Genomic DNA, 17,072 nt, shown 5'->3' with positions numbered 1-17,072 from the left:
TCAGTGGTGAAAGCTATGTGGTTGTCTGATGACGAACATCTAGCAAGTCACGTCTGGCAATTGAAGCTGAAGGTGTCAGATATCATCTAAAGGAGCATATTGAGAGCTCCAAGTCTCCTCTTTGGCTGCAGAACTCACTTAACTTAATGTTAAATTCACAGACTGACAGAACAAGCGGATACTCAGCTTTGAATGTATAAAGATCCTAAAACAAGTGATGAAGATTTGTAACTTTGTTTGTGTTTTTTCCCTCTCCAACAAACAGAGTGTACAGACATCAGCTTGCACTGCACGTTCACTAAGTAACAACTAACAGATTGTTTTGTAGTTTAGCTTGCCCACACAATTAATGTTGATACAGTTCATAAGCCTGCTAACGGCTTTGATAACAACCTTGGTTTCATGGGGGACAATTGGGCACATGAAGATTGTTATAAATGGAGATTATTAAAGGTCCCATATTGTAAACAGGGGGATTTTCACGTCTTCTATTATTATAAAGCAGGTCTAGGTGCTATATAAATTGTGTGAAAGAATCAAAATGATCAATCCTTGGAAATATACACAGTCTGTATTCAGAAAATGTTGCTCCTAACAGTAGTGATGTTACAATTATACAATATATGTACAATGTTACAGTTCTTTAAACATTCTAAATGTGTCACGGTGTATTTCCGGTTACGGTTTAGGTGAATGACATCAGCTGACAGAAAGTAAACATGGACCCAATGTGTTTCCTAGCACTACAATCCTGTTTAAATGAGAATACAAGTATATTCAGACGGACAGTCAGCTGTGACAGTGGACCGTGAGGTCAGTCTGCTGTGTGCTGTGTCCATTATGTCGACCACACTGCAGCAGACAGTACAGTTAGTGAGACACATTGGGCCGTTTTACTCCCCAGTCCTTCTCTACATCCCCTCTCATTACTGTGGAAGCTGTACTGCCTCCCTGTATACAAAAGCAGGTTATCAGTGCGAGAGTGTTCTCCACTCTTAGCTACACTGGATGTGTCTGTGGCGCAATACTCAAACTAATACTTGCGGCCACAGCCATGCAAACATTGTACATGTACTCATGCTTTTATTCTGCATGTGAGTGGTACTGAACTTTTCAATGCTGATTTTAGTTTGTGAATGTAGAGTACTGTACTGTATTTGTAGAATATGAAAAAGAAAGTCGGGGGGGACTAAATGGTCTCTCTTCCAACTTAAGTTTTGGGACAAGTAATACTTCACTAGGGGTCCTGATACTTTGTCAATGAGCACCGTTATTAGCACTCCGTTAAATAGACCTTCACATTGTCTATTTAGTGTCAACCCTCCGAAATTCATCTTAGATTAGCGGTACCTGCTGTGTTAACACAATGAAATATGGCTCCCTGCTTTTTCGTCCCCTCCGACAATAATTGATTACGGAAGTCAAGTAAGTAGCAATTCCAGCGTTATTCAAGTCATTACATACTTGGCCAGGCACTGCTGGATTACTGTTCCAAATCCCCTGTTTCTGTTTTGTTGTTGAAAGTGGAATTAAAAAGTCCCTGGTTGGGCATTGTGCGATGTGAGAAAAACGTTATTTACCATTTCTAACAAGCTTGACTTTGGAGTTATGTTCTTTTCAGGCTATTACAGCCCTGACGGCTCTGCTTATTGTTAGTACACAGGGATTGTTGAAAGAAGAAGCTGATGATAAAGAAGTGGAGAGGAAGAGCTAGACACACACGAGAAGGTGAGAGACTCTTTTGCTTCTTCTTTTCTCACTGGATTGCTGGTGAATTGGGTCTCATTGGCATGCAAACACACCTCCTGCTCCCCTTTTCTCCCTCCTATCCTGGGCTCTCCTTAGCTCTCTCGCTGTTTCGTCTCTAACACACAACGGAGATTATTATGCATAGCACTGGGAGAGTGTGTTAGTGGAAGAACGGTGTCCCGTTCCCAACGGTGTTTACATGCATAACTTGTGATTTAGTGCCAAGTAAAGAGTCTGAAAGCAAGGGAGCTTGAGGTTTCTTACGTATGTTGATGAATCGGGAAGAAATTAGTGGAGAGAGAGACACCAAGAGAGAAGATTAAAGAATGGAAAGCGGAGAGGAAATGGAAAGGGGAGACAGAAAGATGGAGGATAGAGAAGAGAAGGATACTGAGAGACAGAGAGAGGCGTGACGATACAGTGGAGAGGTGAGGCTTAAGTATAAAGAGATAGGAAAGAAGGGGAGGGAAGCAGAGAGATAGAGGAGAGTGAAATCGAGCTGGGAGTAAGTTACCAATTACTGGGTCATGGAGTGGACAGTTTCATCTATTGCAGCAGTAAGGATTGCACCTGCTGCAATGTCAGCTGTACCCTTAGATTTTGTCTGACGTCTGTGTCTGTGTGTGTGTTGCTCTTTCTGGCACATACAGTGGATCCCAACGCGCAGCTATTCTTGTTGTATAAAGAACAATTGGTCTGAGAGTCCAGCAAACATTTCATCCATGTCCCACCCCCCTCTCACAGTGTATTCTCTTCCATTCTATTCGCCCCTAATGTTTCCTCATCAACTCCTACCTGTGAAGATGGAGGTGCTGACCACTTTGCTCTCCTGACTCCCCCTGACAGCGCTGAGGCTGATGTCGTATTCTGTAGCAGGAAACAGGCTAGACAAGGTGTAGTTGGTCACATCGCTGTCCATCACCACGCTGTCCACTCGACCTGCAGGACAACATCAGAAGTGTTGCTATCGCTCCGATCTTACATTTCTTCAGCTACAAGGTAACTGGTGTGTGCTTTCTATCACGTGACTAAATATTTAATTCCATTTTTATGGAGTAATTATTAAATACAGCATTTTAATTAAGAATAAAATTACATTTCACTGATAAAGTGTTATCAATTGATTAGATACAACAATGTGTGTAACAGGGTTCCCTGCTACAATATATCTTTCATCAGAGAGACCTGCTACAACAAATGCCATGTTCATTTAGATGAAACATGAGAACGCAGAGTGCCGGCGTGTATGCCAACGTATTAAACACCATGTAATTATAATGCAATAAAGACAGGCGTAAAATAAAGGATATGCTACCTCTGGCTGATTGGTAGGACAGCTTATAGTATTCAAATGCAGCCAGTGGTTTGATCCAAAAGATAGTCACTGCGTCTTCCGTCACATCTGACACAGTCATCTCTTTAGGTGGGTCCATGCCTGGAAGAGAGAGGATGTGTGTTAGCAATGAATCAAAATGGCCCACAATGGAAAACATGGGAGAATTTACTCTGATCCCAGAGATACAATAGGAGCACATTACAACGAGAGTTCAGGAATCGACATAAAAATCTAAAGGATCAGTAGTGTTGAATACCGAAGTACTTAAGCAACCCTTGCTTTGTCCATTTTTAATCTCCTCTTCATCACATTTACATAAACAGACCTGTCCTTGGTCTTTTAAAGCACACACATTTATAAATAAACAAACACCATCAAATGATACTCCAGTAGAAATATAGCTTGTAAAAGAACACAATAAGGCAGCATTAGACTGAGCAAAGCTTACTCAGAGGAGATTTCCCCCCCCCCGCAGACAATTTGCTTTATGTGTCTCCGGAGACTATCGAGCCATGGAAAAGGTTAGGGCGAAAACAATGTGAGCAAACAATTAAACTGGTGACAGGTCCTTAGCTGCAAGAGAAAAAAAAGTAAGTTAGAGAGGGGGAAAGAAAAAGACAAAAAAGGGTGGAGGAGATTAAAAGATCACTTCCATCTCTTGGTGTGGACAAGAGGCGAAACAGGCAGCGCTTGTAAACCAACTGCTCTGCTCGTCTTTGAAAAGAATAATGGCTATTATTCACAAGCAGAGGGGGCAAGTTATAACTCCTGGGCTTGATTTAAATTCAACCTTTATGACATACATGAGTAGCTATGCATGCATATCTGACTAATAATGTTTGCCTTGGCCAGAATAACGGCAGCAAATTAGCATTTTCTCATGAAGCTTCCTGAGAGGGTCTGAATGGGAGCAGTTACAGAATATCTACCGCTATTGACCCGCCCCCCCCCCCCCCCCCTGGAACAACAACTTCAATTTGCACTGTGTAAGCATAATAAATGAACGTGGCCATCGGGCTGAGCGACATTAACGCACCCTTTGAACTGACCGCACAGAGTGACTATCAAAGTCTGGTAAATAACAAACCACCTACTGTATCTGGTTCAAAATTGGGCGGCAGAAAATTTCAAATGCAACGCTAAAAGCATCCCTAATTACATAAGGAAAGTCAGAGTGCAGTCTCTCATCAGCGTTCGCATTCAAACATGCGAGATCAAAGCATCACCGCAGTCTAAAGACAGGTGCAGGAAATACTGTACATCTCTTTCATAATCCCTGTCCAATTTCACCCTCAAAACCTGCTCAGCATCATGTGTGGGTGAATGTAAAGAGAGAGAGAGAGAGTGCTCGAAGCTGCCAAGGTATTATGTGAAACTGGCACAGTAATTAGATGACAGCATGCAGGTGTCTCTGGCACTGATGCAAAGTTAATATCTCTATTGTTCAATGGTCACTTTCGCCTCTCCTCTGCATTTGTCTTCAGTCCTCTCTTTGTTTCTCTTTTGGGGATTTTCCTTTCTTCCAAATTTTACCCGCTGTCTCTTTCTCGGGCAGGTTGTTCCACTGACCCCTCTTCTCATTCATTCTCTTCCCAGATGTAATTAGCACACTCGTAATCAAAAGAAATGTTTCTGAGAGCCGCTTCTGACAAGAAGCCAATTAGCAGCTAAAATAAATGACGTGGTAATTCTGTATAATATGTTAACAAAGACAGAGAAAGGTGTGGAGGATCATTGCGGCGCAGTGGGAGGATATCAATCGAAAGAAATGGAGAGAAACGATAGAGAAACTGTAAATGAGCGAGAGGAGACAGAATAAAGGGAAGCCTAGAAGGAAAAGACTAAATTCAAATGAATAAGACAGAAAACGACTTCTTCTCTTACACTACAGTAACAATATGAGCTCAGCCCACACATTGCACCTTTCCTCCCCGTCTCTCATTCTTCTTTCCTCTGTCCTTGTCTGTATTAGAACATTTCTCAAATAGCCCTAAATGTTATGATTGCCAATGAGTTCAGAATGAACACGAAACAGCACTGGATCGTTATACACGCCGGCTATAGACACAAATTCCATCTGTGTGGCAAACCTCAGCCATCTGATACCACAGGAGAATAAAACAAGCGTGTATTTTTGGGGCTGTGTCTGTAAGTCTGGCAAGGAATTAGAAAGGAAAACACCTCCAAGGCAGATCTCTAATTACAAAACTCATTCTGCTGTGGTTCTGTGCAAATCAGATGCTAAAACAAGCATTTTTGCAAATACATATTCATTCAAAATCACTTTGTGTTTCCATTTCTTATGCCAATTTATCTCCTTATTAGTTTCCCACTTCACCTCACACTTGCCACAGTGTTTCCCCACTTTCTTTCCCTTTCTCTACTGATTCCAACCTTCATCCTAAATAGGATTCAAGGACATTCCAGTTCCTCCTGTCTCAACAAACCCTAAAAAGAAGAGTAGTTATAGTTTCTCTGTTGTGAGGATTTGCTGCATCGTTATGATGGACATATTGTCACTATTGTCAATAGACCAAACAACCAATCAATCTGCACATTCATTTATAATGTAAATCATTGTTAGTTGCAGCCCTAAACGTGACATTAAGTTCATAGGTACAGAACAATTCATCCATGCATAGACAAACAGTATGATGCAAGGTTGCGCAACTACTAAAACAGATCTCGTAAACAAAGCCTTTATTGTGCTGCTCATGCTTATTCATCCTCGTGTGTGTCTTCCCTGAGTTACCTTTCATACCACTTACACATGAAATCAAGCAGCTCACCTGTGGTGAGCGATGCTGTAATGGGCTCAGAGGTAACGTCCCCCTGTATCGTGATCAGACTGACGGTGTACTGAGTGGACGGCAGCAGCCCCTGGACCAGTGACCTCGTCTTGGAGCCGTCCAGCGTCACCTTAGAGGTGTCGGTCCCGTCTGCGGAGCTGTAGCTCAGGATGAAGAGCTCAGCGGGCGGTGCCGGGGCGCTCCACGCCACCGACACCGAGTCTGAAGTCACCTCTGACAAGTAGAGGTGGGTTACGGGCCTGATTCCTGGAGGAACGAGGGACCGCAGAGTTTTCAAGGACAGGTAGAAAGCCGACCACAAGCAAGAAACAGCGATGAAAAAAAAGATAACAGCTGCCATCGTTATGGAGATGACAGACAAGCAATGTCAGTGATGGATGGAAGCAGTCCTGGATGGTGCAATAGATCGTTTATAATAAAGAAAATTAGCCTTGGGCATAATCTTGATGGGGCAGGTGAGAGTCAGAGAAGACCACAATCATGTGGAAGTGATGAGATTATCCGCCGTAAAGATGAAGATGTGATGGGACTGTTCACAATGAGGAAATGGAGGAATGATGATGATGATAGCAGATGCCATTGTCAAAATGTATGACCTGGAGAGATGATGTAATGAATACGAACCAGTGTAGCAGATGATGCAGCAACAAATGCAACATGATTGGAATTTAATCAGCCATGTGTGGACCTATAAATAGTAGGGAAGATGCAGTGACATTGACTTCACCTTTTCTGATTTAGCCAGATTAAACTGTGGAGTTTTATTTGTAATCAATCATCATTTGAAACCTGTGCAGTTAACACTGGTCTGCAATTAAGTTCTTCTTCTCTTTTATTGGCGAACAGACGCTTTTTGTGGTGCATTTCCTTCAGCAACTGTAGACATGCTTTCAAAAGAAAATGTATATCACGTAAACCCCCATAGTGGCGTTCTTGTGTGGAAGCCAGGAGAAGATGTGGTACAAATGATCCAAGGAGACACTTGTCCAAACAAGGCTTTATAGCAGCAGCAGTTGTCAAAAGCGCAACGTGGCTTGGCTTTAATCTTGGATGAAACATTGCAGTAGAAGGAGGGTCCGTTTAATGTGATGGGGGTGGTTATGGTGAAGATGCCGTTGATCAAGATGACAATGATACATCTTTTGTAGAGTTAGTTAGGGCCTAAAAAGCCAGTTAACTGCAGCTACAATGACCTCACACAGGCAATGTACAGTAGGTAATGATAATTTATAACTGTAGGTTTTAATGATGGTTTTACAGATAAAGGTCAGAATACTAATCATGAGAAGTGTGACTTTGCCTGTGAAAAAAGATTGTATAATGTCTTCTCCGTCTCTAAAGGAATTTCTAAAAAAAAAAAAACATGATGATGTCATTGCAGTTTTCCCGATTTGGGCTTGTGGACTTTGAAGTTATAATGGAAAGCTGCATTACAAACTGGGGGGAGCTTAAAAGGGCATTAATTAGGCTAGAACAAGAGCACCGGGCTTTGAAGACACAGTGGCCAGTCTGTGGAATTACAACTTCTAGGTCCATCTCGTGATCACATTTGGCCCAAAACAACGTTTTTCAATAGACTTATATTGGGAAAGAGACACGTGTAACTCAGCGGATTCTCTTTTTTTTTTTTTAGGTAAATCAACTTCGCAGGGCAAACACTTCAGTCGCACTTATTTAAATTATTAGGTTCTAAAAGTTGTAAAATGCAGACAAATTCAGAGTTATAACTAACTACCGTTCATGTGAGCGAGCTGTTACAGAGGGGCTCGGAAGCGGGATTAAAGCAAATGCTAGTGCGCTAGCTCTATGGACCCATGGATGCATTGGATTTTTGTAACAGGCAAACCTTCTTGGCTTCATGCATCCCAGTTGTATTCTCATGCATCCATGGGCAACAAAGATCTAATGAAAAAATGCTAGTATGTGTTGCATGATGGGAAATCTAGTTTTTTTAAGCTAGTCCTATACTATGGACCAAAAGTTAGGATATCGTGGCCTCGCTAGCTAAAATAAAGTACATTTCTCCTTATGGAATGGTTTTCACTCGTGCTGCTATTAGTATTACAAAACCTTACCTAGAATAAGAATACATGAATAAACAAACAAATTAACCCATTATAATGAGATGTAAATGAATACATATTGTTAATGAGTAATCCTCTAGTGCTTTCTGGGTGATAGAGCGTAAAAACACGGCAGCAACGATAAATGAATAATGATAGGCTTGCAGACAATTTCTTACAGCAAGTGGCAGAGCTTCATATTCAGTGACAAAGAGATCAGTGTTTGGGAAGAGACACACCTGGAGCTGATCTCCTCATCAGGGAGGTGAACAAATGGCAAGCAGGGAAGCGGATCTTGGAGATCATGCTGAGAGAAGAGCAGAGTCTCTTCTCCCCAGGATAGGGCTCTTGACCGAGCTAGGTTTTTGGGTTTTGCTTTGGTTTACTTTGAGTTATATGGATATATTGATCAAAGTTCAAGATCAAACCTTTTTCCCCCGGTGATGAGGCAGACAGATGTTGCCAATATGGCCAAGTGAACAGTGGATGAGTAGATGACGGGTAATTAATAATTCTTCCTCTGATTCTCTTCATCTGTCTTTTTATCAGTCTCTCATCTCTCCTCTCCAGATGGTTCGAGATGTGTTAAAAGATGATGATGATGATGGTTGTGATGGTGACAACTGCCACGACGGTCACAGTGGAGAAGCACAGAGATGATGGTGGTGATGATGAGAGAGGTGAAGAAAAGAGTGACAAATCTGCCAGCAGGTAAGCTTGTGCCTATCCCATCTATCAGTTGCTTTGTGCAACTGATGATCACATCAGGCTTTCTGTAGAAATAACCAAGAACCAACAGCGGTGGGTAGATTGACAGGCAATCCCACATTTAGTTGGACGGCTACACACAACTTGTTGTGATAAGAAATTCTCAGAGAAAGAGGGAACTGAGAAAGAAGAGCAGCACAAGCGAGAGGGTGTGGTGTTGAAAAGGAATCAGAACAAACAGACACAAATGCATTCGGATGCAAAACGGAGGCGCAATTACGGAACACTTGTAACAAGCTCATTAGCTGACGTGAATAATTTACCTCCCCTAATTGCTTCTGCAATGCCTTTTAACGTCTTCCATTTTCTTTTAGTGCGACTCACCTTACCTGCTGCCACACTTTAGTTCATTATATTCACTGTTCAACTTCATTACACGCCACTGTTGTTCAAACTGCTCCACAGCTTTGTGCAGTAATAGGCTGATCTTTTCATGCAATTATCTGAGCAAAGAAAACACTGGAGTGAATTTAACTTGGCGCTGTCTGATAGTTGAGTGGATCAGCAGCTGTACTGCAACCTTGATCCTCGAGAAAAAAAATGTCTGACTGTAATGCAGACAAGGGAGACAAAAATAACACTGTCTACCTGTTTGAGTACATAACACTTGAATAGACTCTCTACCTGTGAACGCATCTATGGTAGCTGCAGTGCTCTGCTGCCGTCCTCTTCTCGCTGCCACAGTGATGGTGTACTCGGTACCGGGCTCAAGGTCGGTCAGAGTGGTGGTGGTTACGTCTTTAGGCACATTCAGCTGGAAAAGGAAGACACGGTTCAATCACTTATATAGTGTTTTTCACAGACATAAGTCACAAAGTGCTGGACAGGATCGTTATATCATACAAGACAGAAAATCACAAATTCAATAGGACTGCTCTAGACACTTCAAGACTACTTCATAATAAAAGGTCATAGCCTTGTATTGGACGAGTATTGGGCGTCTGTGTCCAGTATACACGTGCATAGCTATTTATATTCAACGTTCATCCGTTCACTTCTTTACCTCAGCAGTGAGGCCAGAGGAGGATGTGTAGGTGACCTTGTAATGGTCGATGGGGCCCTGGACCACGCCCCACACCAGAGTGATGGTGTTGTCTGTCGAAGCCATCACAGTTAGATCCAGGGGCACATCCAGACCTAATGTAAAGGAAACACGATTTAAGAAAATGCTTTCCAAACAAAAATGTGAAAAAAAAAGAACACCCAGCACGAGCACATTAACGCGGTTATTTACCCGCCTGAGTGGGCGTGTACCAACAGGGGGAGGGGATTTAAGATATTACATGACTTTTCCATCCAAGTGTCTTCATGTGCACATTTTCAAATTCCAAATAAAACAGCTGAGCTGAAACACCAGACAATAGGAGGAAAGATATTTATTTAATTCAATGTATTTATCACTTACTTTTTAAATGTACTTTGCCCTCCCTTTGGTTGGGCTACCCCAAAAAATGATCATTTTATTTCTGTCGACTACTAAAGTTATAATGTTATGTTCTGGTATGTTTTCTGTTTGTTGCTCTATTGCCTAATTCTCTTATGGTTTGTATTTTTGTATTCCACACACAAAAAAGAAAGGAAAAGCAGCTGTTGAATGTCAAAACCTTACATTTTCTTTTATAAATTGTGTCGATGGAAACATTTTAGTTTTGGTGAAATGTCAGAGATGTGCTCCAACATTGTGCAACATTTTAGTAGAAAAACAACTCGTTCTTCCGTATATATCTACTGTTTATCCTCGTCTTTGATGCAGCAATGACATCAAAAGTAGGAGCGTTCCTGATTGAAATGTAAGAGTCAGCTTCTTTCTCCGTATTAACATAATGATCCCACGTTCTGTGTTTAATCTTCTGGTATTAGTTTTGTTCTCATGATTGTCATTTTCTGTCCTGCAGCAATGACCCAACTTGCCCAATGGATCATCAATGTTTGATTCTCATTTAGTCCTCTACTGCAACCCTCAATGTTTTGGGAGCTTCTTCTCAAATAGACTTTTTTTTTGGGGGGGGGAGTAAGATGGAAAGAACTTCAACTAAATCCACTGTTAGTAGAAATGATGCTTTGCGCTTTCAGCAACTCAAAATTAGCAGACAGGAGATGTTGTCATATTATTTAAAGCTATTTGAAAATGACGTGATAGCTGAATTTCATTTTTAAAGTTCAAAGAGTGGCACAGAAAGTGCTTGTTCGTAAAACAAATGCAGGCATAATTTAGCGAAGTGCAAAAATACCTTCAGCCATTAAAATGATTGCAACTGGAGGGAAGATGTGCTCGACAGTCAACGTTACGGGAAAGATTATTGAAGCACCTCCGTGCACTAACATTTCAAACAGAAGGTTGAATGGGATCTTTTTTGTCTCTCCACCTAAACACAATAAAAATTAAAATGGCCGATCAAGTGCTGAGGTAAAGAGAGGGCCATTAGCAATTAATGGTATTCATTATTACAGCTTTAAAATTGCGTAATGGGAACTTTGACCCCAGCTAGTGATATAAAACTCCCTCTCCCTAAAATAGCACAAGTCTTGCCAAAATCTGATTTGCTTAATGCCACTAAAATGTCTTTTAATGGTTGGAACAGGAGCACTGACCAGCCTGCTGTGAAACTTTCTAGTACAACGCTGCTGTGATTCACTTAGTGTCTTCTACTTGCATCAGTGGAGTCTAAACAGTAATCCACTCACCCGTCCTGGCGTTCATTGTTGCCGGTGTACTCTGGTTGCTACCTTTCATGGCAGAAATGCCGATCCCGTACTCTGTGCCTGGCAGCAGGTCTGAGGCACAAAGACACAAAAAGCGGTTAGTAATGTAACACACGATGCAGCAAGAAGGAAGTGCTCGTTTCACACAGACTCGTTTCGCACTCGCCTTCTGAAGCAGAGTGCATGTCAACTACATTGTAGTTTCTCATAGCCCAAGTTAGCTCTCCATCGGCGATGAGGTCTTGGTCAAATTTACATGAACACGAGTATGATTTCTGAAGAAACGTGCTTTTTTTTTTGCCAACAGCATAATTGATCAGTTTAAAATCAATTCAGTACATCCCCAGAGATTCTCAAGCTACAGAAATAAGGTAATGAGGAATAGAAATGAGCGAGAGTGTGACAGAGATTATCAGCAGGGAGAAAGTGAGAGTGACAGAGAAGGAATGAGGGTGGTGGCAGCATCGATTAAAATGGCCCAACACAATAACACAAGGACCTTTTCCTTCTATTCTTATGCCGGCCGTGACCTTTCCAGCACTGTGGCCTTTCAGAAAAAAAAACATCCCAGCTGACCCCTTCTTTCTGACAGCCTTTCAATACGCCCGCAGGACAACAAGCGTTTCAATAGATACAATCAGTCGTCCCGTCAGCTAAATGTTAGCTCTGGAGATAATCCCGCCATGTTAAACACAAGGGCACTAGCCAGCTTCTTCAGTACACATTAGATGCACTGTGATAATACTCAAGGCATTAGCAAAAAAACATTGCCCTGAGCAAAAGACCCCTATTCAATAAAAATAGACGAACAACAATAAGCAAATGAAAGAAAACACAACACATGACTTCTCACTGCTTACCTGTGAGGGAGGTCTTAGTGGTGGCTCCCTCATTGCGTGGTACAATGACTTTATCATACTGGTCTCCTGCTAAAGTGCTGTACACCACCTGGTAGCCCTCCACCTACATTTAAACATATACATTTAAACACTTACAAAAAGGGAAGGGAATACAACGCGTTCACTATGAGCCAAAGCAGCTTTAAATTGGTTCATATAATAAAGGGTTTATTTTGAATTAGTGCAGCACGATATCTGTCTCTCTGCCAACACTGCAGAATCATGAGGATGAATACAGGCATCATGACAGACTGGCTTCATAAGTCTGGTTGTGTACTTAGTGAGGCCCTGCGTGAAACTACCTGATTTACCACATTAAAACATTCAGTGACCACTTGAACCCAGTAAATGTGTTCGTAGTGATATTTGCGGACTAATGCAGACCGACCTGTGTGTGATGATGAAGTGCTAAAATACAACAAGACAAGAATTTAGATAATTGGGGGCAATAAACTCCAAAAAGTATGCAGGAAGGGTCATGGAGGGTTGGAGAACGTCCAGGGATTTACAGCAATTTGGTTGTTATTTTTACAAAAGAGACATAATTATCATACTCTCAGTGATATGAAGCGCACCTAAGGTTATGCTGAGACACTGTGGAGGCTTTGAAGTATGTCAGAATAGTCCACGACATGTATTTGAAAAATAAACACTTATGTAACCTACTTTATATCACAATATAAAAATGCTTCATTAGTCTTGCAATAAAAATGTACTTAGGTGAAAGTACAGAGGCATATTCAGCAAACTCCACTTAAAAGAATCAATAGTTAAAGTACTAATTTTTGCCCTTCAGGAGTATTTTATCTATACCGGCCTAATTCAATGTCTATTTTGGATTATTATAACTATTACATTGCATAATATTTCATATGTCCTTATGTTTTGAATGTAAAATCTTAATCGGCAAAGTAATTAAAATTGTTAGTGGACTAGAAAATACATATACAATGTGCAAAATACTATACAGCTAAAATAATAAAGTAAAGTACAAGTACCACAAAACTGTACGTAGATACAAAACCAGTAAAAAATAAAAGTACATGTGCTTAATTACTCTCCACCACCAATAGCGGCATATAACTTCAAGACCATTTACTACATCAGAATACAGGCAGTTTCAAAAACAACCAATCAAAAGACGACACAACACACTTTGTTTTACCGAAGATTCACACCCGACCTGTTAATCACTGAAATGGGTTGAAAATCAAACTATGAAAATAAACTGCAAATGCTTTTTGGACCCAGGTCTACTTACCTCAGCCTCACTGTTGTCCCATTCAAGCTCCAGGGTGGTGGAGCTCTTGGACAGCAGCCGCAGGTTCTTGGGGGCATCGATCTCTGAGAAGAACGATAAAGCTGACAATGTTGGGGACACTGAGACCAATTCGTGAACAAGCAAACATCATCAGACACAGATACAGTTAGTTATCAACTGTTAATTACTACAGTTGATCTGTATGTATAATGACATCACTTACTGTACATCAGATGCTATACATGTCTGTTTAAAGAACATTTTACTCAAGATGGAGCTGAAAGTGATGTCATTTTGATGAAGTTCACTTGTTGTTTACTTTCTCCTGCACAAACAAGGTCAATAATTACCTTGAACAGATGTTCACTTCCATATATATCCAATATGAACAAACAGTATGTTTTACATCATCAACTCTTGACTCAGAGGCAGGCACAGGATCACACGCACCACTATCACACAACTATCTACTTGCTGTCAGGCCTCACCGGTAGTAAATTCAGTGGAAATAGAGCCGCTCTCGTTTCCTTTTCTCACTCCACTCACGGACACCTCGTAACGTGAGCCGGGACGCAGAACCTGTGGAACAAAATAACAACAACACAGGGACAGTTTAGTCTGTGTAATCTCCAGACACAGAGGGAAGGCAGACTCTGGGATGATTTAACAAGCATGACAAACGTACACACACGCACACACACAATATATTTACAATGTGATAACCCCAAAGCCAGCTCTCAACCCAAAGATAAACGGTTTAAGTTGTGAGGAGTGGCTTTTCTCTCCCCAGATGGCAGGTGAGTCCACATATTTGTGTCTGTATGATCAGATCTGTGACACCACAACGTGATTAATTGCACACACATGCCACCGCTCACCTGCAGGGAGTACTGGCTGAGTGTGGGCTGGAGGCGGAAGGTGGTCCGTGGGCCCTCTCCTCCCACCAGGCCGTAACGTAAAACAATCTGATCAATCTTTGCTTTTGGTGGTGTCCACTCCACAAACGCTACGGTGTCCGACACATCCCGCACAATCAGCTGAGTGGGGCCATCGATCACTGCGAAGAAAACAAGGACAGAAGAAGAAGAATTATTGAGAGTCCTGTTGCAATGTGTTCTTTACCTTACCATCTATTGCTGCACTTTTTTTTAAATTGGTCTAGGTATTTTTGTACACAATCACCTGATTTTTGGTTAGATAGTTAGTTAGTGGTAAGTTAGTCAAACCTTTTTAGATAATTCTCGCTTAGGGAGGGATGCAACTTAATTATTTTGACAATACAAATTGTGAAAAATGCCTGTGACAATTTCAAGAAGTCCAAAGTGATGTTTTTAAATTGCTTCTTTTGTCCAACTAACGCTCCAAAACCTTGATAAATTCAGTTTACTGTCACATAAGACAGTGTGTACCATACTTCTGGCTTGTGATCCTTTAAAATAAAGCAGTGTTTATATGCGACCCCTCTCACCAGAGGTGTCAGGAGTCTAAAAGTTACAACTTTGACATCTAATCTTTTGAGATTGTCCCTTTTGAATTTATTTTTAAGGCCAAAAAAGAAAAACTATCTGATATTTTACAAGAAACTAAGATAGATTTGAGATAAGAATTACATTTTGTGCAGCAGAATTAACCCAGATTTATGTTGTGACCCATTGCAGGGGTTCCTATTTTGTGAATCACTAATGATTAAGAACAAGAATTGCTGCCTCGCGGTTGTATGCCATTTCACATCCATGTCTGTAATACATTTCATCACTTCATCATTTTATCTTAATAGACATTCTTGTAAAATTAGCATATCAATTCTTGTTTCATGGCTTGTGTTTTGTGAGACCAAAGTGACCTTTGTCCACCAAATTCTGGTGGTTCAAGTGGATGTTTGTGGGAAATTTGAAGTAATTTCCTCCAGGCGTCTAAGTCTGTCAAAAAAAATCATAGAAGCTAAACTTCTCAAATGTTAAATGTTATCTTACTACAACTACATAGCTGTACAAGAACTTGGTGTGAATAAAATACAGCCTTGGCCAAATCGTGATAAAATAAACAAAATCAAAAGAATAAGTTCTGATCTGACGAAACATTTGGTGCCAACTTTTGGTTTGGACACATTTCAGTCAGTGTGAAAAGGGGAAGCTAAAATGGAAAACTTCAAGCCCATGCAGTGGTAGATTAGTTATCTGAAAAAGCTGTTCTCCGACAGCCAAGCATGTAAAGCTTATCAGACCTCACACACACACACCGAGGCTTTATCTGTGCAAGGTGTAAAACATAAGCGGTGATAAAAGTCTCTCTATGCTGATTGCTGGAAAACCACATCTATTAGGTGTGAAGTCCTGAAAACACACGGCGCATGATGAGGAACACCCATCTGACAACAGCACAGCTCTCAGGGCCACTTGGTGAGTTGATCGCGAGTGAGGGGAAAATGGAGTGCGCGATCTGCAGGCCGATTGGAGCGGCGTCAGCAGTAATGTGGGCGTTGTAACGGACCGCTGTGTTCTCAGTAAATCGACACTTTTATTGATGTTTTTACTGCAGTTAAATGGGGCTCAAAGCTATTACTTAAATGACAAGTATGCACAGTGTTTGATGATGAATTAGCTTTTGAAATATCCAAATAGGTTTAAAATAAGGTGACAATCATCATTTAATATTGAGGAACAAATCCAAATAGCACATGACACAATTGTTTAGTTCAACAGACGTTTTAAATTGAAAGCGCCGTGGTGGCAAAGATAGCATTATTATTCTCCATTGATTGCCTGAGAGGGAACATATGTAAATGATATATTTCACACACTGCGCAACACAGGACTAGAAAGTCTTCCTTAAAGCTTTTGAGATCTAAATAAGTCCCACACTAAGTCTTGACATATTGCCGGTCCACCCCGATCCTTGATGTATTAGAAATTGGTCCCTCGGGTCTCGTCCTAGAAAACATCCTGAGGAAGAGCAGTTGCTGAAAACCTGCTCCCGCATCAGCTGTCCTCTCCCTCCGGGTTTCCTCCGACTCCTCATCACGCTCACTCCGTCTCCGAGGAAGGCTAAATCTTTATTATAAATAATTGAGTGACTTCAAATTTGTCTTTTCCTCTTTCTTTATCCAATAAGGTGTCCTGCAGTTTGCCGCCGTGAAAAATTAATGACCGAGTCTATGAATTATTTATCAATACTTAATTACAACCAGCGAAATGAAAAAAAAAAAAAAGACTTGACAGGAAATTGATGGTGTTTTGACTGCAGACATCAGAGCTTGAATTGTTATGGATGAGGTTTGAATTGGATCTATTACAGCTGACTAGTAATAGTGTCAGAGGGTGAGCAGTGGGGGCAATACCTCAGTGAGCTTTATATCAGGGACATAAATGGTGGCAGACCAACAAATATGTCAAGGTGAGTCTCACTGTTTCTGTGTGTGTGTGTGTGTGTGTGTGAAGGGGCAGGGAATACTATGCTACATGTGGTACTGAAATGAAAAGTTAA

At 41.1% G+C, this 17,072-nt stretch overlaps 1 protein-coding gene across 2 annotated transcripts in view; it reads right to left on the bottom strand.

The window, feature by feature from the left end:
• The window catches only part of tnr (tenascin R (restrictin, janusin)), a 66,514-nt gene that overhangs the window by 30,409 nt on the left and 19,033 nt on the right, over positions 1-17,072 (bottom strand). The window contains exons 10-19 of one of the 2 annotated variants that reach the window (XM_031854433.1): positions 14,468-14,646; positions 14,078-14,168; positions 13,590-13,690; positions 12,290-12,392; positions 11,412-11,501; positions 9,730-9,863; positions 9,351-9,480; positions 5,875-6,141; positions 3,065-3,184; positions 2,545-2,688 (exon numbers count right to left, since the gene is read on the bottom strand). In XM_031854433.1, coding sequence (XP_031710293.1) covers positions 2,545-2,688; positions 3,065-3,184; positions 5,875-6,141; positions 9,351-9,480; positions 9,730-9,863; positions 11,412-11,501; positions 12,290-12,392; positions 13,590-13,690; positions 14,078-14,168; positions 14,468-14,646 — 1,359 coding nt within the window. The remainder of the gene's footprint in view (positions 1-2,544; positions 2,689-3,064; positions 3,185-5,874; positions 6,142-9,350; positions 9,481-9,729; positions 9,864-11,411; positions 11,502-12,289; positions 12,393-13,589; positions 13,691-14,077; positions 14,169-14,467; positions 14,647-17,072) is intronic. The other variant, XM_031854434.1, reaches the window with a different exon arrangement.

The sequence above is a fragment of the Anarrhichthys ocellatus genome, unplaced genomic scaffold (assembly GCF_004355925.1).
Source record: "Anarrhichthys ocellatus isolate YVR2014 unplaced genomic scaffold, GSC_Weel_1.0 scaffold15, whole genome shotgun sequence".
Classification (NCBI taxonomy): domain Eukaryota; kingdom Metazoa; phylum Chordata; class Actinopteri; order Perciformes; family Anarhichadidae; genus Anarrhichthys; species Anarrhichthys ocellatus.
This window is presented reverse-complemented; position numbering and strand designations above follow the sequence as displayed.